The 20,303-nt window shown below is 49.2% G+C and overlaps 1 protein-coding gene across 1 annotated transcript in view; it reads left to right on the forward strand.

Annotated features, from left to right (window-relative positions):
* The first annotated feature begins 233 nt into the window (after window positions 1–233).
* Window positions 234–20,303, forward strand: part of LOC119952395 (transmembrane protein 182-like) — a 54,466-nt gene continuing 34,396 nt past the window's right edge. The window contains exon 1 of the mRNA XM_038776116.1: window positions 234–484. Coding sequence (XP_038632044.1) covers window positions 317–484 — 168 coding nt within the window. The 5' untranslated portion in view covers window positions 234–316. The remainder of the gene's footprint in view (window positions 485–20,303) is intronic.

Below are 20,303 nucleotides of genomic sequence, written 5' to 3' on the forward strand. Positions count from 1 at the left end.
GTGCCTTTCGTTTCTGAACGACTTCTGGAAGAGAAACGGGATAAGAAGTATTACGACTACGTTGCATATATCTGACCAAGTCATTCCTTGTGGTGACAGCAGTTACAGGTCTTTTTATTGTCAAGTGTTTATTTGGCAAGGTCATCTATTTTAATATGTGTTCTGCCACGCCTCTGTGAAACTTACACCAGTTACCAAACAAAGTTGATCTGTCTCTTAAAATAGCCATCTCATTCTCACACACATACACACACACACACTACAGAAAGAGCTTCCAGTTAAAAGCATTAGCCCACTCGCAAACTTTAGCCTGATCATGAAAGTCAGTGTTATTGCCTTCGTAGCTGGGCTCATTGGAGCTATTGGGCTGCTGCTCTTTTTGGTGGCATTTGGGACAGATTACTGGCTCCTAGCAACCGAGAACTGTGGAGTGTATGAATACCGTGCTGAGAATGTAACATCCAGGCCTACAGCTGCCACACTGGTGAGTTTGGAGGTCTTCGGTTTTCAAGTTGTATTTAAAGTTGTCAAGCGGAATGGCCTGGGAGCGCAAATCACTGCAACTGTCCACATTACACTGAAAGAGATGAGCTGCAATTTCTGGGGCGATGGTGGCATAGTGGTAATGACACTAGTAATCCAGAGACCCGGACTAATACTCAGTGGACAGGAGTTCAAATCCCACGGTGGCAGCTGGTGGGAGTTTAAATTCAATTAATAAATCTGTAATATAAAGCAAGTCCCATTAAACTATCATTGATTGTTACAAAACTCACCGGGTTCACTCATGCCCCTTCAGGAAAGGCAATCTGCCATGCTCAGGTAATATGTGACTCCAGACCCACAGAATTGTAGTTGACTCTTTATCACCCTCTGAAATGGCCTAGCAAACCATTCAATTTGAGGATAATTAGGGATAGGCAACAAATGTTCGACCTGCCGCCGAAGGTCACAACCCATGAAAGAATGGGTTGTCAATCTCGTTCTTCCCATTCCCCTATAATAAGGGCTGCCCATTTTGAGTACCACTATTTTACGTCTTAAACTGATGGGCTACAGGCTTGGTCTACACCACTGAAAGCTTTCGATATGTAAGTTATTGTGTACTGAGTCAGGAAACTGTACTGAGTTCTACCATCAGCTCCTCCCAAAAGTGGGGACTGTTTGAATTGCTGTGATTTAAAAATATATATATATTTCATGAAGACAGATGTTTTAAATCCAAATAGGAAACCTTATCAAGCATTTAACAATTTAAAAAATGCAATGAGTAAGCCTAATTGGGTGGGTGGGGAATTTTGGGGGGGGGGGGGCAGAGTTTTTAAAGTGTAATAAGAAAGTCCCTTGGTGAGGTAATGAGTGAAGGTTCACGTGTACGTGTATGCTTCAGGGTTTATTGGAGGGGCTCCCCTTCCTTTTCTGGCTCCGAGCTAATAATTTTACAATTGAATTATTGCAAGGAGAGAAAGATAGTGTCGCAGGAATCAACATGAGGCATAAAAGATGCACATGGGTGCCGTACAGTTTCGGGAGTAACAGGTCAATGTAACTCTGAATGCAACAAAAAAGAAGCATACATAAACATAACTTAATTTTTTACCAAATCACAGTTCATTCTCCAGATTTATTCCCAACAGATGTTCTAGGAGATAATATAGATTTATAAGGAAGAATTGGCAACCGGCACAGGAACCACACACCCCGTTCTTATGAAAGAACTTGACCAGATGTTGAGCTACTGAGAGCAGCTGGCGCATAGACTGAAGCATATTTGGTCTTTCCAAACCCCAACTAATCTTTGGGTAATTGGGTACATTTGCTAATCTGGACGGGGTTTTTTTTATTTAAATGGGGCTTCACTTGCTGTTTTAGAAATTGGAAACCACTAATGGAAACTAATGTTGGAAAGAAGGTCCATGAAACAGTGAATTCAGCTGCAGTGGCACAGAATGGTTCTGAGTTGAATGCCAAATGTGAACTGTACTGTTACATCTGGAACTCCTTCCTGAAATACCTACAGCCCAACTCTAACATTGAATAAAATTACCATAGAATATCCAGTACAGCAGCAGGCCATTTAGGCCAACAAATCTGTACTGGTGTTTACACTCCCCATGAGTCTGCTCGCATTCCATCTACCTCATGTCACTGTTTCAGCATACTTTTCTATTTCCTTCTATATTGTGCTCATCTATTTTCCTTTTGAAGGTATCTAAGCTTACCACTTCCTGGGAAGTTCTACATTATATCCACTCTTTGAAGAAGTTTCTCATTTCCCATTTGGATTTATTAGTAACTGCTCTGACCAGGTTAGGAAGGGTAAACTTGCTCCACCCACTCTTAGGTTGTTTGTGACCGAGTTTGAATTTTTAAAAATGTGATATTGCCAATTCAATGTGTACTTAACTGTGTTAAGCTCACTGTTAAAAATTAAGTTAGCAAGGTATCTTGTGCTAATAATTAAGCAGTTAGTTTTCTTACTAAGACTCACACAGTTAAAGACACAGATACGAACAATAAAGAGATTTAAGAAGTACAAATATGTCCAACTTTCCATCAATGAAAGAAAAACTCACACAACTTCCACTGGTATGCACAAAATGAAATGAATCTTTATAAGAGTATCATAGAACATTACAGCACAGAACAGGCCCTTCGGCCCTCGATGTTGTGCCGAGCATTGTCCGAAACCAAGATCAAGTTATCCCACTCCCTGTCATTCTGGTGTGCTCCATGTGCCTATCCAATAACCGCTTGAAAGTTCCTAGTGTCCGACTCCATTATCACAGCAGGCAGTCCATTCCACACCCTAGCCACTCTCTGAGTAAACTGAGTATATCCCTCCTATGTCTTCCACCCTGAATTTTATAGTTATGCCCCCTTGTAACAGCTACATCCACCCAAGGAAATAGTCTCTGGACGTTCACTCTATCTATCCCCCTCATCATCTTATAAACCTCTATTAAGTCGCCTCTCATCCTCCTCTGCTCCAAAGAGAAAAGCCCTAGCTCCCTCAACCTTTCCTCATAAGACATATCCTGCAAACCAGGCAGCATCCTGGTAAATCTCCTTTGCACCCTTTCCAATGCTTCGACATCCTTCCTATAATGAGGTGACCAGAACTGCACACAATACTCCAAATATGGTCTCACCTGCGTCATGTGTAGTTGCAGCATAACCCCGTGGCTCTTAAACTCAAGCCCATCAGATGTTAAAACTTGGCCATGTAAAAATAAAAGGCAAAAATCTGAATAATTATTCACGGATTATCCAAAAGCTTGTTCACAGTCACTTTCTATGGAGTCTGCCAGAACTTTGGTTTCCCACTGAAGCAATTGTTCTGTGGTCATTGCTGGCTAACTCTCTTTTCCCTTAAAGATAGTGGTATTGAGTTAGAATCCTCCTGTAAGAATCATAATTTGCAGCAATGGGGTCTCCTGGTGGGTTTTTAAAACCATAAACAGGGCTTAGCTTTGTTGAGAGAGGCTTTGCAGGGTTGTGAACAGTGTGATTATCATAACTGCAAAAACTGTAAGGGTTAATGAAATGTCTAAGAGTAGTCACTAGAGGGAGCTACAGATCCAAGTATATAAGGCATTGATCCTAAGCCTTGTGGGGGAGAGTAATCCAGGAGTTAGCTCGAGGCAGTCAGAAGTATTATTATTGTGAGTTAGAGTAGATCATAGTTCATACCAGTATTAAGATTAGTTGTAGATGAGTGTAGTTTATATGTTAACAATCTGTGCATTATTTAGAAGTACGTGTTGAATCCAAGTTAGCAGTGTAAATCATTTTATAGCTTTGATTAAGTTCAAGCTATTTTGTGGTCTTTGTGAACAGTACGCCAATCATTCTGAATTAACCAACACAAAGAACAGCACAGACTGGATTGGGGTGTGGGGGAGGGGGTTAGTCTGTTGCCTCTACTGGCCCTGTGACAGTCTCTGTCCGTTTGGTCAAATCTGGTGTATTTTACACACAAGCTGGTTCATGTGACCTTTCTTTGGTTTCAATCTGGGGCTTATTTTAGCTATTGGTGGAACCATCCCAAAATTTGTCAGAATGTCAGTTTCAGACTGAAAACCAATGTGTATCTTTCCTGCCGAGTTTTCAATCCGGGTTCTCTGGCACTCTGCACTGAGAATCTGGGGCCGTAGTTTACGCCATCTCTCTGGTAGCGGCCAGAGAGAGCTGGCAAGGTCACTGCACAGGTTTAGGGCAGGGCCTTTACACCTTTACAGAGTGTCCTGATCTGCACTGAAATTACACATCCCCTCTCCACTGATCCTGGAGGACCCCTCCACACAAGCACCTAGTTAGGGCTAACAATTGGTGGCTAGGAGCAGTTGGAGTACAATTGTACAACATTAAAACATGTTGCACCCGAGACATGTGAAGCCTTTGGCACATTATTCCACAATGTGGGACAACCTCCAACCCTGCGCCCCAGGAACGGTGGTCCTGCATTTGTCTCTCCCCCCTGCCCCCACCCAGCCAAGGCATACCATGTGCAGGTGATGGGTGTGAGTGCGAACTCAGCAAACAGACAGGAGTCAACTATGGCACTGACTGGGGAGCACCAGAGCTCAGCTCACAGAGGGTTATCATCAACCACTTGCATATTGACTCACTGACACGTGCTGTCTGTCATTTTTTCGAAAGACCAATGATGCCTGTACACCTTGGGCCGTCACCATTCTCCCCCTCTAGGTCCCTCCTTGGCCTGATGGGTGGGCAGTTCCTCAGGGTGTGGGGCGAGGCCCTGCACATGGGCCACCGCCTCAAGCTTCTGTCGACGCTACTACCTCGGCCTTCTCCTGCGTCTGGCCTCCTGGCCTGCCACAAGCACCGTGAGGGCAGCTTCCGCGGAGTCAAAGATATCATCCATATCTTGTAATATCTGTAAGGAATTTACGTGGGTGAGGGACAGACAATCCGCTTTGACTTCAAGCCCAGAGCCCTCCAGTTTCCCATGGTTCCCCCACCCCTCCCCACCCCGTCACATCTCCTGCCATCCTCAGGGTGCTATCCAACATGCCATGCACATGCACCCCCTACTTCAAGGACCATACCTCAGATTCTGTACTCCAGACACCGACTGGCAACGTTACTGGGACCGGGCACTGGTTCCCACCCCAGTGCACACACTCACCCTCTGGTTGTAGGGGTATCCCCAGTTCTGAGACCCAGCTCTTGGGTGTTTGAATGTTGGCCTATGTCACTGTGGTATTGAAGCCTCCAGAGTTCAGACAAGGTATCCAGGCATCAAGGAATGGTTGGGATGCTGGGCAGTAACCCTCACCTGTGGCATTGCTCGTCTACCCATGGGGATCCACTTGGGAACTTTGAAGTGTTCCCATTACTACAATAGCCAATTCCCTCATAGCAATGATGAAAGGGAAAATGCTGGAAAATCTCAGCAAGTCTGGCAGCATGTGTAGGGAGAGAAAAGAGCTAACGTTTAGAGTCTGATGATTCTTTGTCAAAGCTAACAGACAGAGAAAGTGGAAAATATTTATACTGTGGAGTGAGAATGAAAGATGAGTCACAGCCACAGAAACCCAGGGAAACCGGGTGCTAATGGCCACAGATACCAAGGGGAAAGAGTTGGCCACCACCAAACACATCTTCCCTTCACTCCCTCTGTCAGCATTCTGCAGAGACCATTCCCTCCGAGACAATCCTCCACCATACCCAGTACATCTCCCATCACCCATGGCACCTTCCCTTGCAATCGCAAAAGGTGTAACACCTGCCCCTTTACCTCTTCCATGCTTAACATTCCAGGCCCAAAACACTCATTCCAGGTTAAGCAGCGTTTCACTTGCATCTCTTTCAATCTGGTCTACTGCATTCGCTGCTCCCAATGTGGTCTCCTCTAAATCGGAGAGACCAAACGCAGACTGGGTGATCGCTTTGCTGAGCATCTTCGGTCTGTGCGCATTCAGGATCCTGAGCTTCCTGTTGCTTGCCATTTTAACAAAAGACCCTGCTCCCATGCCCACATGTCTGTTCTTGGCCTGCTGCAATGTTCCAGTGAAGCGCAACGCAAACTGGAGGAACAACATTTCATCTTCCGGTTAGGCACGCTACAGCCGTCCGGCCTGAACATCGAATTCAACAACTTCAGATGATCAGCTCCACCTCGACCCATTTGTTTTCATTTCATTTTAACTGTCTTTTACCATTTCTTTCTTTCTTAATATACATTTATTTTTGCCCCCTCAATCTTATCCACCTTTCCTGCACCCTTCTCCTCTTTGCTTCTCCCTTCCCCTCCCCCAACACATACAGTTCATCCTCTGATGTTAGTTTCCCTGCTGTTTGACCTTTCACATCTTTTGTCCTCTCTGGGGACTGCCATTAGCACTCTTTCCCCTGAGCATCTGTGGCCATTAGCACCCGGTTTCCCTCGGTGTCTGTGACTATGACTCATCTTTCATTCTCACTCCACAGTATAAATATTTCCCACTCTCTCTGTCTGTTAGCTTTGACAAAGAGTCATTGGACTCGAAACGTTAGCTCTTTTCTCTCCCTACAGATGCTGCCAGACTTGCTAAGATTTTCCAGCATTTTCCCTTTCGTTTCAGATTCCAGCATCCGCAGTAATTTGCTTTTCTCCCTCATAGCAATAGCCTTCAACTGTGCGCCAGGAGGCCCCCACTTTCTGCGATCGGGAGGGGGTAGGGTTTCACCCCTGGGCTGGGGGGGATGGGTGTCTCAGCACTCAAGGGTTGAACGTGCCAGCCCCTGGATTGTGTGTACCCATAATGGGGCCGCTCATGCTACTGCCTATCTGAGTTAAGGGGAAAATGGGCTGTGTTGCAGGGGGTCACCCTTACTGGACTGGGGCAGTGTCCAGGCAAGAACATAGAACATACAGTGCAGAAGGAGGCCATTCGGCCCATCGAGTCTGCACCGACCCACTTTAAGGCCTCACTTCAATCCTAATCCCGTAACCCAATAACCCCTCCTAACCTTTTTGGACACTGAAGGCAATTCAGAATGTCCAATCCACCTAACCTGCACATCTTTGGACTGTGGGAGGAAACCAGAGCTCCCGGAGGAAACCCACGCAGCCACATGTATAACATGCAGACTAGGCACAGGCAGTGACCCAAGCCGGGAATCGAACCTGCGACCTTGGAGCTGTGAAGCAATAGTGCTAACCATTGCGCAACCGTTCTCCATGGACCATGATTTCCACGGCTTGCAAGGCAGCCATCTTGCTGCGCACCCACTGTGCACCCACCTTGGTCCCTGGTTCTGCAGAGTGACACTGGCTGTATGGGTGCCCTCACCCCTGCATCAATGCCCCCCCACATCCCCCCGCACCCTAGTCCCCCATCCGAGAGCCCATCCCCACCCTACCTCACCCCGCATCCTCCGTCATAACCACCACCACAAACTGGCCGCCACCCACCAGCAGGGCATCAGTCGCCCACCCAGGATCCACATAGCCCCTACAGGGAGTAAGGCAAGGACAGTGGCACTCGCTGGCACCCGTGGCAGCAGGGACAGCCGCCATGGCCAGAGGCCCCCACGTGTACGGTCACCGATGGGGTCCGGGGTGCAGAGAGGAGAGAGGGAGTAGACATGCGGGGACAGAGCCCGCAGTGCCAACGGGAGGCTCCATTTAGCCTGTTGCGCCTGGTTAGGCATGGAGATATGCACCATGTCGGCCTTTCACCCCTGCAGACAGTGGATATTAGAATACAACCAGCAATGGTGGCCATCCTCCTCGTTGACGCAGCCTTAGGGGATGCCCTGTGACTGTACGAGCTGGAGCTGCTTAAGGATGAGGAGGAAGCTGCAGCAACAGAGCGTGCAGCAGTGGGCCAGGAGGCCACCCAACAGGCCGAGGAGGAGGTGGTGCAAACGAGGCGTCACATTACGCCTCGCGTGTATCGGCAGTGCCTGTCATTCGCGGACCTGCCGACCGGCATGCCGAAGACTCCGGCTGATCAGGGGGACAGTGCGACATATCGGCCCATTCATGGCGCACCTGGCACCGCTGGCGAGTGGGGGAAGACACCTGCCCCTGGTAGCTGTCAAGGTGACGGTCGCACTGAACTTTTATGGCACGATGTCCTTCCAGATGCCGAGTGGGGACCTGTCTGTGATCTCACAGAGATCGGAGCAAAGGTGTATCTGCACCGTCCTGGAAGCCCAATATGCCCAGTCAGCACATTACATCCATTTCAATGTGAACTGAGTCCACCAGGATACCAGGGCAGTGCGTTTCTCGCTACCACTGACATGTCCCGGGTACAGGGGATAGTCGATGGGATGCATGTTGCCTTACGAGAACCTGCAGACAACAGGCCGCTCTACACAAACCGAAAGGTGTATCACTCACTGAACGTACAGCTGATATGTGATCATCAGCTGTGCATCATACACATCGGTGCCCGGTACCAAATGTGTACTGTGCCTTCATCCTGGTATACTGGACTGTTCCTGGCCTATTCATCACGTACCCCCGGCTGGGGGGTTGGTTTCTGGGCGGCAGCGGTCGTGGCTGGTGACACGTATCCGAAGGCCACAGGCTGACGCGGAGACCCGCCACGACGACGTCCGCGCAGCAACCCAGGGAGCGATCGAGTGGTGCTTCGGCCTCCTGAGGATGAGGTTCAGGTGCCTGGACGGGTCCTCCAGTATAGCGCTGGGAGGGTCGCCCGCATTGTGGCGGCCTGCTGGGTCCTCCACAACATCACGCAGCAGAGGGGCGATGTGTTGGAGGAGGACGATGAATGCCAGGCCTCATTTGATAAGATGGTTGTGGGGGAGAGCGAGTATGGACACCGCTTTCCACCAGCACACAAATCCCCTCCCCCCCCCCAACAATCCCCAACCACCTGCAACCCCCTCCATGATATATACCTGTCGCACTATAGGGTGCGGGCCCTGGGTCGGCAGTAACACCAGGTCTGGTCCGTGGGATGAAAGATGTTGAAAAACCTCTTTGCGATGAGCTCTGATGCTCCACATCATTCAACAATGTTTGACTGCAACCCCCGATAGCATTTCCCAACATTCACTCTGGGCGATCCCTGCATCTCGGCTGGCAATTCCATCACACAGTCCTATTATCCCTGTTGTGCTGGAGGGGGGTGATGGTGGGTAGTGTGTTGTTCTCTGCCTTGCTCTAACCAGATGGCTTTGATGCGCAGTGTTGTTGAGAAAACGAGTCTTGTACACAAACAAAGCTATCTATTTAACACTACAATTGGATTCGACACTTATTCCTAAGAAACAAACAGTTGATTGAACACACATAAACTCTACTCATCTAACATCTAACTCACTAACTCATTACTCTCTTGCTCTCTCACTAACTTCATTACTCAGCTAGTTCAGCTCCTGCTCCAAATTCTGCCCAACAAGGCTCAGCATCATCCCTTATATACTTCTAGGATTGCTCCCTCTAGTGGCTGTCAGTACACATTTCATTAACCCTTACATTACCTTCATGTATGAAAATACCACAGAGGGAGGGTGAGATCCCAGCTGACCCCACTCCATCTGCCCATCACCACCAACCTCTCCCCCCACCCCCTCCCATCCCCTCTCTGGCCAGTCCACCCCTCACACCCTTCTGGCAGAGCACCTAGGCAGGTTGTAACAGTGTGAGAAGATGGTTACTGTGAACAAATATCTACTGAGTTGTGCCCTAGCCCCTATCACTGTGCTCTGCATCCATGCCAAATTAACTGGTGTCTAACTTTCTGGCCTTACGAGCTCTAATGTTACATCTAGAGGGGTCCCCAGGCAGTACATCTGTAGGCGGTCTGTTCTGATTCTTGTCCTTCAACCTGGGTTTCCATTGGTGGCCATCTGGGGTGATCGGGCCTGGATAGGCCCGGCTACTGCCCAGATATCCCAGATGGCATGAAGCTATCCTGTTCTGCCTGCTGCCTGTCATATGCGCCATGGATGAGAAAGGGGGGGGGGGAGGGGTGGGGTGGGGGGGGGGGGGGGTGCAGGGAGAAGTGCGAGATGCTGTAGTGTTCCGGCACCACTCCTGCAGAAGTCACTGCACGAGCCCCATTGCCTTCTTCCCCTTGGGGTGCCCAATAACCTCCGAGCTGCTCCATGGGACAGGGCTGTGAGAGGAGCTATCACCTGAGGCTCCCACCTGGCGATGCCAGTCCTGGAGGTCCGCTCTGGTCTCGGCCAGGGACTGCATGTGCGTGACCATGGAGTATAGGGAGTGGACCTCCTCCGTCTGGCAACGTGCCACATCACTCTGCCACTATGCCATCTTCTGGGTCTGTGCCACATCAGCCAGCACCTGGGCAATGCCATCGACACTCCCAGCCATGGCCCGCTGTGACTGGGCCACGCTCAAGAGCGCTGCTGCAATGTCCAGAATGCTCTGGCACATGGCAATCTGGGAGATGGCAGCCCTGTCCAGGGCCTCGGCCACCGCCTGCACAGATCCTTGAACACCCTGATACATAGCCAAAACTGATGCCCCCAAGCTTCCACTATGGACTCCATCCGTCGGTGTTGGCCTGGATGCCATGCATAACCAGCAGCACCACCTCCGCCTGCATGCAGTTGGACTCCTCCATCTGTGCTTGCAAGTGCTAGATGCTCGCTGACAACCCATCATGTAGTCCCTGACTCTGCAACTGCATCTCCAGGATAGATGGGACTGTCCGTTCCAGAAGCCCGAAATCCATCTGGACAGCAGCTCGTCCCTGGGGTTGGCCCGCCCTCCGACCAGCCACACCCACAGGTGTTCCTACCGCGACCTGATGTATCGGAGCATCTGTGTGATGCGCACCACAGAGTGTCCCAGAAGCCTATTCACTAAAGTGCCCGACCGAGGTGAATGTATCTGGGATGGAGCAGGCAGATGGAGACATGACGGGAAATCCGTGTCATCCTCGAACTCGAACTCTGGGGTTTCCTGGGTCTCAGGCAGATGGGTCCCCTCCATGTCAGTGCACGGTGGGGGGGGGGGGGGGCGCTGTGGCACTGGCCGTGCCTGAGGGTGGGTGAACACCAGACGGACCCACCCAATCACCAGCAGCTCTTACAAGACACAAAGACACAATACAAGATGTATGGTTAGACCGCGGGCCGGGGTGGTGGGGATGAGGGTTGTGTTGGCTGGGGGGGTGGGGTGCGGGCGTTGACTCACGTGGCATGGGGAACCACAACTCATTGGGGTCTCACTACCTCACCCATGGCTTTCCTGTGGCCTGACCACATCCACACCCGCTGTTCTGCCATGGTGAGGTGCCGCAAGTCCAGAGGTTCCCCTCTAATTTTCTCCTGCTCCCTGGAGTTCTGGCCGACCTTCTCCTGGCGGGGGTGGAGGACGGAATAACAGACAATTCACAGTGTTAGATAGTCAGACGCATGCAGCCCAGGGGGTGAGTAGCTGGTGGCTTCAGTTGCCTGGGCATCCGGCCATGACGGCCGGTATGGATGCCCGCATGTGGTGCAGCATGGGGATCGGCCACCCTCCAAGGGGGAGGGGGTGGTGGTGGGGTTGCAACTGTGTGGGACAAGGGCAGGTGCCTGCGGCATAGTGCCGCCTACTCACCCTGGCCACCTTGAGGAGGTCATGTAGTTTCTTCCGGTACTGCTGGCTGCACTGACCATTTCTGCGCCCAGGCACGGCGAATGGCAACGGCTGGCAGCCTCCTTCCCGGGCCGGTGTACAGGATGGCCCGCATTTCCTGCCCGGCATCCTGGAGGGTCTCGAGCTCGCCTTCCGAAAATCATGGGTTCACGCAGCTTGCTACCATCTTGTTGGCTAGGATGGTGTGTGGGGGGAGTGAAGTGTGTATATGCAAATACAGTTTGTCAGCCTCCCGAGTGTTAGTCGCGAATCCGGCAAATCCTGCAACGTTTCTCGTTAGAATTGATTGTGTTCCATATGGCGCTGGTGCTAGCCCCTTAACAGTAGCTGAATCAGTCCCAGTGCAGAGCCAGTTTTGCTATTGTGGATGTCGACTAATCCTGCCCCCAGTCAACACTTAGTCTCAGGAACTGAGAATTCTGCCGCATGTATGTTATATGCAGGGCAGCACTGGGGTAATGACCTCCAATTAGCATTATTGGTTGGCCAATTGGAGTATGAGCTCCCTCAATGATAGCTCATTGAGGGGGCCCATATAATCACCTGTGTAGGCTTTGTGAGCAGTCTTAAGTTGACTGTAATGTTAGCAGCACTGTTTGGAGCTGCTCTTGTATCTAGTTATTGGCAATAAATATTGGTGTGGTGACGGGACTCCTGCCTCCTGTGGATTATTACAGTGGCGACGAGGTAAACAAAGAATTTTGCGGAGACCAGCTGCCGCACTTGGAGGGTAAGCCTTGCTATTTCAAAATTGCCGTTTTTTGGGAGGTTAGATGCATTCGACCCGACTATTGAGGACTGGTCCCAGTATGTGGAGAGAATGTGTTACTTCTTCCGGGCCAATGATATAATTACGGACGAAAGGAGACGGGTTATCCTGCTGTCGGCGTGCGGACCCTCAGCTTTCGCCATTATACATAGTTTAACTTATCCCGACGCGGCCGACACAAATTCTTTCCAAGAATTAACGGAATTGGTGAAAGAGCACTACGACCGATTAACCACCCCTCATTTTGCGTAGGTACAGATTCTACACAGAGAAGCGGGAAGACAGGGAGTCAGTCATGAATTTCTTGACCCGCCTGAGAAGGCTGGTGGAAAAATGTGAGTTCGGCCCAACGCTAAATGAAATGCTTCGAGACCGGTTAGTGTGTGGCATAAACGACCTCACAATGCAGAAGCGCCTGTTGGCGGAAACGCAGCTAGACTGCAGGCAGGCGTTACAGCTCGCACTGTCCCTAGAAAAGGCAGCAAGTGGGGTGCAGGAACTACAGGGCATGCCAATGGAGGTAGATACCTGTGAGAGGGACTACCACAATGGGTCCAGTTACCAGATAGCCGCTCTCAGGAAAAGCCTGAGGAATAGAGGGCCAAAGGAAAACCCCAGAACTGTCCCCAAGTCTGCTAGGACTAACTGGACAGTAAGAAGTCTTACAACACCAGGTTAAAGTCCAACAGGTTTGTTTCAACCTGGTGTTGTAAGACTTCTTACTGTGCTCACCCCAGTCCAACGCCGGCATCTCCACATCAGGACTAACTGGAGACAGAGGGAAGTACTGGCTGAGGCTCCCCCAACAGAGAAGGACCGTATTTGGCACCAGACAGAGTGGGGTAACAGCGACAGAAACCCTAGAAGGAGGTGTCAAAAGAGGAATAGCAGGTGGGGACGCAGGGAAGTATACAACCTAGACTCCCCATCCTCCTGGGAAGGGGAACAATTATATAATATTTTGATAAAGAAAGCAGAACCTATTAAGATTACCCCACGGGTGAACGGTCGGCTGACAATAATGGAAATAGACACGGGTGCGGCCGTATCGGTAATGGGAGTGGCAGCATTAAAAAAAAAAATCAAAGATGGACTCCAGCCACTAACCCTAACAAAAACATCGACAAAACTTAAAACTTATACGGGGTAACCCCTGGAAGTTCTAGGCACGACTAATGTACCCGTGGAATATGAGAAACAATTGCTCAGATTACCGTTGACGATAGTAGAGGGCTCCGGACCGAGCTTAATTGGACGGAACTGGCTGAAAGACCTAAAATTAGATTGGATGAAAATTTTCCAGAGTGGAAGCGGGCAGTTGAGTGGAGTACTCCAAAAATACCCGGAGGTCTTCCAAGAAGGTTTGGGGTAAATCATAGGCGCCAAAGCAACTTTGCACGTGGACCCAGAAGCCCTTCCGAAATTTTGTAAGGCCAGGGCGGTACCTTTCACGTTAAGGAAGAAAGTAGAGGTCGAAATAGAAAGATTACGGCGCGAAGGCATTATCAGACCAGTACAATTCTCGGAATGGGCAGCGCCGGTGGTACCAATTTTGAAGCCAGACGGCTCGATACGTCTCTGTGCAGATTTCAAACAGACGGTACACAAATACACACTGCTAGACAAATACCCGATCCCAAAAATAGACGACCTATATGCCAAATTGGCAGGTGGGCTTTTGTTCACGAAATTGGACATGAGCCACGCCTACCTGCAGTTAAAACTGGACAAGGACTCCCAGAAGTTCGCTACGATCAACACCCTGAAGGGCCTTTTTCATTATACTAGGCTACCTTTCGGAGTGTCATCAGCCTGCGCTATATTCCAGCGTATGATGAAAAATATTCTGCAGGGACTACCGCATGTGGTGATTTATTTGGACGATGTTTTAATCACAGGTAGGACGAACAGGGAACACTTAAGGAACCTGGAGGAAGTGGTGTTTCACAAAGGCAGGTGTACGGCTTAAAAGAGAAAAATGTGTTTTTCTGGCCCCACAAGTGACGTACCTGGGATATAAAGTAGACGACTCAGGCTTACACACATTAGAAGACAGAGTAAGGGCAATAAAAGAAGCTCCAGCTCCCACCACGGTCCAGGTGCTACGATTATTTCTAGGGTTGGTAACCTATTATTGCAGATTTATTGAAAATAGAGCGTCCATCCTAGAACCCCTCCACCAGCTACTAAAAAAGGGGCAAGAATGGAAATAGTCCGCCCGCCAAAACCGAGCATTTAGGGATATTAAGGAACAGCTGTCATCTGAAAATGTCCGAGAGCATTATGACCCAAGGAAGGAGTTGGTGGTCACTTGTGATGCATCCCCTTACGGGGTAGGAGCCGTCTTAGCCTATAGAGGAAGGAATGGGGAAGAACGGCCAATAGCCTATGCTTCAAGGACCTTGCCGATGGCTGAGAGGAAGTACGCCCAAATCGAGAAGGAAGGACTGGCGGTGATATTCGCAGTAAAAAAATTTCACCAGTATCTGTACGGGCGGAAATTCACCATAGTGACGGACCATAAGCCGTTATTAGGGTTATTAAAAGAAGACAAGTCAATACCCCCGATTGCATCAGCTAGAATCCAACGCTGGGCGTTGCTACTGGCGGCATATAGATACGTTCTGGAGCACAGACCGGGAACGCGAGTAGCACATGCAGATGCTTTGAGCAGACTTCCCCTCCCGGACACTCCGCCACAAATACCAAAAGTAGAGGAGACAGCAATGACTCTCAATTTTTTGGACACCCTACCAGTAGACGCACAACATATTCGGTTGTGGACGCAAAAAGACCCAGTTTTAGCCAAGATGAAGCATTTACTGCTAACAGGGCAACTGGAAAGCGGGGCCCCAGATGCACCCATGCTGGAGCAGAAGAGGCTAAATAACCGTAGAAGACGGTATCCTATTATGGGGAGCCCGGGTAATCGTCCTAGCTCAGGGCCATCAGGAAATCTTAACTGAGTTACACCACGGACACCCAGGGGTGTCTAAAATGAAGATGCTAGCTCGAAGCTACGTTTGGTGGCCAGGATTGGACACCGACATAGCAGCCTTGGTACATTGGTGCCAGGAGTGCGAACAAGGGCAAAGAGTGCCACGAGCTGCGCCATTGCAACCGTGGGAATGGCCAGGCAGACCGTGGACCCGCCTGCATATTGACCACGCCGGCCCTTTCATGCGCTCAATGTTTTTGGTTATAGTGGATGGCCACTCCAAATGGTTGGACGTCCACCGGGTAAACACGGCAAGCACAGCATCGATAATCGAAAAGCTCAGGACCTCGTTTGCAACACATGGACTGCCGGAGGTATTGGTGTCGGACAACGGAACGGCATTCACAAGTGGGGAATTTGGAAAATTCCCCAAAGAAAACGGAGTCCGCCACATCAAGACGGCCCCTTACCATCCAGCGACCAACAGCCTGGCAGAGAGAGCGGTCCAGACACTAAAAGTGGCACTCGGGAAGCAGCCGGTAGCGTCAATGGACACAAAGCTCTCCCACTGGCTGTTTGATTACAGGGCCACACCGCATTCCACAACGGGCATACTGCCAGCTGAACTCTTAATGGGAAAGCGGCTGTGAACGAGGCTGAGTCTCCTTTTCCCAAATTTTACGGGGAAAGTGGAGAAACAACAGGAGGCCCAACGCAGGGGGCATGATAATAGTCGGCAGAGACATTTCCAGTTGGAGCACCGGTTTGGGTCAAGAATTATGGGAATGGACCAACGTGGGTCAAAGGCACGGTAGAGTCCCAAACAGGGCCCATATCCTATGGTTTCGATAGGAGATAAGGTGCTGAAGAAACACCTAGACCAAATAAGGGCAGCGGAACCACACCTGGAGGCAGGCGAAGCAGGACCGCCTCAAGCTGGGATAGACCAGACGGAAAAGATACCCACACCCCAGCCCCGAGCAATTTATCCAGACCCCGTCATCCAGTCGTCAGTCGGAGATGGACACATTCGACGAGGCCGCCGCGACACCTCTCCCTGAGGAGGAGGAAAAACAACTTCCAAGGAGGTCGTCAAGCAAAAGACGGGCACCTATAAGGTACACCCAGCCCACGTCGAAGAACGACCCGGCGGACGACACAGAGGTGACAGACCCGGACATGAGGAGCATGAAGAAGCTCAGAGGAATGCCAGCTGGCAGGAATTCCTCGGACCTTGAGGGGGGGAATGGGTGTAATGACCTTCAATAGCATTATTGGTTAGCCAATTGGTGTATGAGCTCCCTCCATGATAGCTCATTGAGGGGGCCCATATAAGCACCTGTTTAGGCTTTGTGAGCAGTCTAAAGTTGACTGGAATGCTCGCAGCACTGTTTGGAGCTGCTCTTGTATCTAGTTATTGGCAATAAATATTGGTGTGGTGACGGGACTCCTGCCTCCTGTGGATTATTACAACTGGCAAATGAAAGTTTAAAACCCTCAAAATTGGCATGGCAAGATCAAGGAAAAAAAAACCTCTTGTTTTTTTTCAACGGATGCAGTGAGACCTTAAATAATCAGGTGAAGCCATTATCAAAAAATGTAACATTGAATGAACAAAGTAAGTGAGATTGTGAGGACCAAAAAGGCTTGCCTGTCGCATTAAAGATGTGAAATAAGTGAAAATCGTCGCGAAGATCGGCCAATGAATGCCCCGAACGATGACCGGTTGGTAAAAACCGGTCTCGGGAAAAAATGTTTGAAAAACACTGCATTATATTATAGCCATGATGTGGAGATGCCGGCGTTGGACTGGGGTGAGCACAGTAAGAAGTCTTACAACACCAGGTTAAAGTCCAACATGTTTGTTTCAAACACTAGCTTTCGGAGCACAGCTCCTTCCTCAGGTGAATGCGGTGTCGATGGTAGTCATGAAGTGGAGATGCCGGCGTTGGACTGGGGTGAGCACAGTAAGAAGTCTTACAACATCAGGTTGAAGTCCAACATGTTTGTTTCAAACACTAGCTGGTCCTGATACAGATTGTTAAATCTTAGCGATTGAGAATGATTGTATTGACAGGAGTGTTTATATGTGTGAAGCCACACATGCTGTGAGTTATGTGATGGATGTAGGAATTTTTTCTGTATTATGTATCTGTTGTAGTAACGTTAGTAAAAGAGATATGGTTAAGGTATGAAGATCTTGGGCACAATCTGCCGGGTGCATTGGATCCGAAAGGCAGTGCCGGTAATGCTAGGGGATCCCGCTTCCGGGACTTACCAGGCTCACCACACCTCGCAAGATCTGACGCAATCTCACGTGATGTCGTGATCTGAATTCCTCCATTGTGGGCGGGATCATTATTTTGCAAATTAGCATATTAGAGCTAGACAGTCTCACTCTAATAAGAATTTCCCTGAGACAATCAAGGCAGGGGAGGTGGTGGGCGGGCTAATATTTTGTCAGTGGAATCACTCCCAGAAGGAGGGAGGGGGCGTGGAGTATCCTTTCCTCAGTTTAAAAATGATAGGGGGTTCTTGTCCGGTTTCCTAATGTAAATTGGGATTTGATACTGTAATGAACTCCAATTGGCTTTATTGGTTGGCCAATTGGAGTATGAGCTCCCTCAATGATAGCTCATTGAGGGGACCCATATAATCACCTGTGTAGGCTTTGTGAGCCAGTCTTAAGTTGACTGGACTGCTAGCAGCACTGTTTATAGCTGCTCCTGTAATATCATTATTGTAAATAAATATTGGTGTGGTGACGGAACTCCTGCCTCCCGTGGATTACTACAGATACCATAAGAGTTATCCCTCTGGAGTATACAATACTGAGAGATGTTTAAATGCCAGTATATACCTAGATGGTGGATAAAGTGTGTTGTGGTGCAGTGCAGTTGTTAAGTGTGTTTGTGAGGTAAGAACTTACCTGAAACATCTTTGTCAAGTCACCAAATTCCTTGTGGCACTGGAGCCATCTCTTGGGGCCAACGATCTTGGCTGTTTCCCCACCTGCATTACACCTGTTGCCTCTGTGGACACCTTTCCTCCTCCTCCACGAGGACATCTGGTGCCAGATCAGAGCACATGGTCAACCCCCTCTTTTGCTCTTTCACATGACCTACAAACTGCACAACTTCAGTGGAAGTGAGTGAGTGCAGGCTCCAGCTAAATCTCCAGGAAAATTTTGCCTCATCAGTGCTCGAGCACTCAGCCTGCAGTTAATTGACAGCTTCAGAGCCTGCAGGCAGGTTTAAGTCATGATGATTATCAATTAACTGGAAAATTGCATGCTGAATCCAGATGGATGTTTCTTATTAGCACAGCAACCATTTTGGCGCCTTCTCTAACCAAATAGCTTCCATAATATTTTTTGACAAAGGGTCACCTGGATTCGAAACATTAGCTCTTTTCTCTCCCTACAGATGCTGCCAGACCTGCTGAGATTTTCCAGCATTTTCTCTTTGGTTTCAGATTCCAGCATCGGCAGTAATGTGCTTTTATATATTTTTTTGAGCACCTCTACCAAATCTCCAATTTCCCTCCCCTGTTCTGAGGAGAAAGGTTTCTCTCATTTCCTCATATTATCTTAACCAATTTCTTCCATACCATTTAAAATGTCAAACTGAAGAGTTCAATCTATATGCTAAAGTCTTATTGCCCATGAGATGGCAGTAACAGTGTAAAGCATATACGGCAACATTGCCTTACAAGGTAATTGCTGATAGCGGTCAGCCAAAACTCTGATTGTTGGAAATCTCGAGCTCCGTTCTTCATTTACACTTCAGACAGCTGTAGGGCACATAAAACATCAGTGCTGTGTCTCTCATGGGAACATTTTCATTTGAAAACAGCACATGGAGATGGTGAAGTGCCAGAACCTCGTGTGAAAGAACCTTTGGGGTTTGAAAGTGCAGCTTGGTAACATAAGAATTTTCAGGATTGAAAATGCATCACAGCTGTAAATTTATGCGCCTTGCAACATGAAGGAACTGAGCTGCCATACGCTGCTGAAGTGGCACAGACCCTTAAGTATTCTGGGTTAACAGCTAAATTCCTTTGCTCCCATGGTCTCTACACAAGACACCATTCCTTGCTTACTTGAAATGAGCACTGGAGATCCATGTTCGCCTTTATTGCAAAACAATTACAGTTTAAGAGGAAAGAAGAATTAATGGGATTATATGCGGCCTTGATGAAAGCACTCCCAGAGGGTACCATATCCAGTTTTGATACCTGTACCCAAGGGTGGCACAGTGGTTAGCACTGTGACTTTTTGTGTGGCGTTTGCACTTTCTCCCCGTGGGTTTCCTCGGGGTGCTCCAGTTTCCTCCCACAGTCCAAAGTTGTGCAAATTAGGTGGGTTGGCCATGCTAAATGGCTCTTTTGTGTCCAACGGTTAGGTGGGGGTTAAGGGGACAGGGCAGGGGAGTGGGCCTAGGTAGGGTGCTCTTTCAGAGGGTCAGTGCAGAATCGATGGGCCAAATGGCCTCCTTCTACACTGGAGGAATTCTATGGATTTTATCCCCCAGGGTCATAAATAAGGTTTATTCGATTGATTCCTGGTTTGAGAGCCAGGAGAGGCTGTCCTATGAAGATAGATTAAGTAGAATGGGCGTATATTCGCTGGCATTTCGAAAAATTAGAAGGGATCCGATTAAACTGTGAAAAATTTTGAGAAGACTTCTCAAGGGTCCAATAGTGCAGTGGTTAGCACAGTTGCTTCACAGCTCCAGGGTCCATGTTCGATTCCCGGCTTGGGTCACTGTCTGTGCGGAGTTTGCATTTTCTCCCATGTCTGTGTGGGTTTCCTCCGGGCGCTCTGGTTTCCTCCCACAGTCCAAAGACGTGCAGGTTAGGTGGATTGGCCATGCTAAATTGTCCTGAGTGTCCAGAAAGGTTGGGTGGGGTTGTTGGTTGACGGGGATAGGGTGGAAAGTGTGGGCTTGGGTAGGATGCTTTTTCCAAGGGCCGGCGCAGACTCGATGGGCCTAATG

The sequence above is a fragment of the Scyliorhinus canicula genome, chromosome 17 (assembly GCF_902713615.1).
Source record: "Scyliorhinus canicula chromosome 17, sScyCan1.1, whole genome shotgun sequence".
Classification (NCBI taxonomy): domain Eukaryota; kingdom Metazoa; phylum Chordata; class Chondrichthyes; order Carcharhiniformes; family Scyliorhinidae; genus Scyliorhinus; species Scyliorhinus canicula.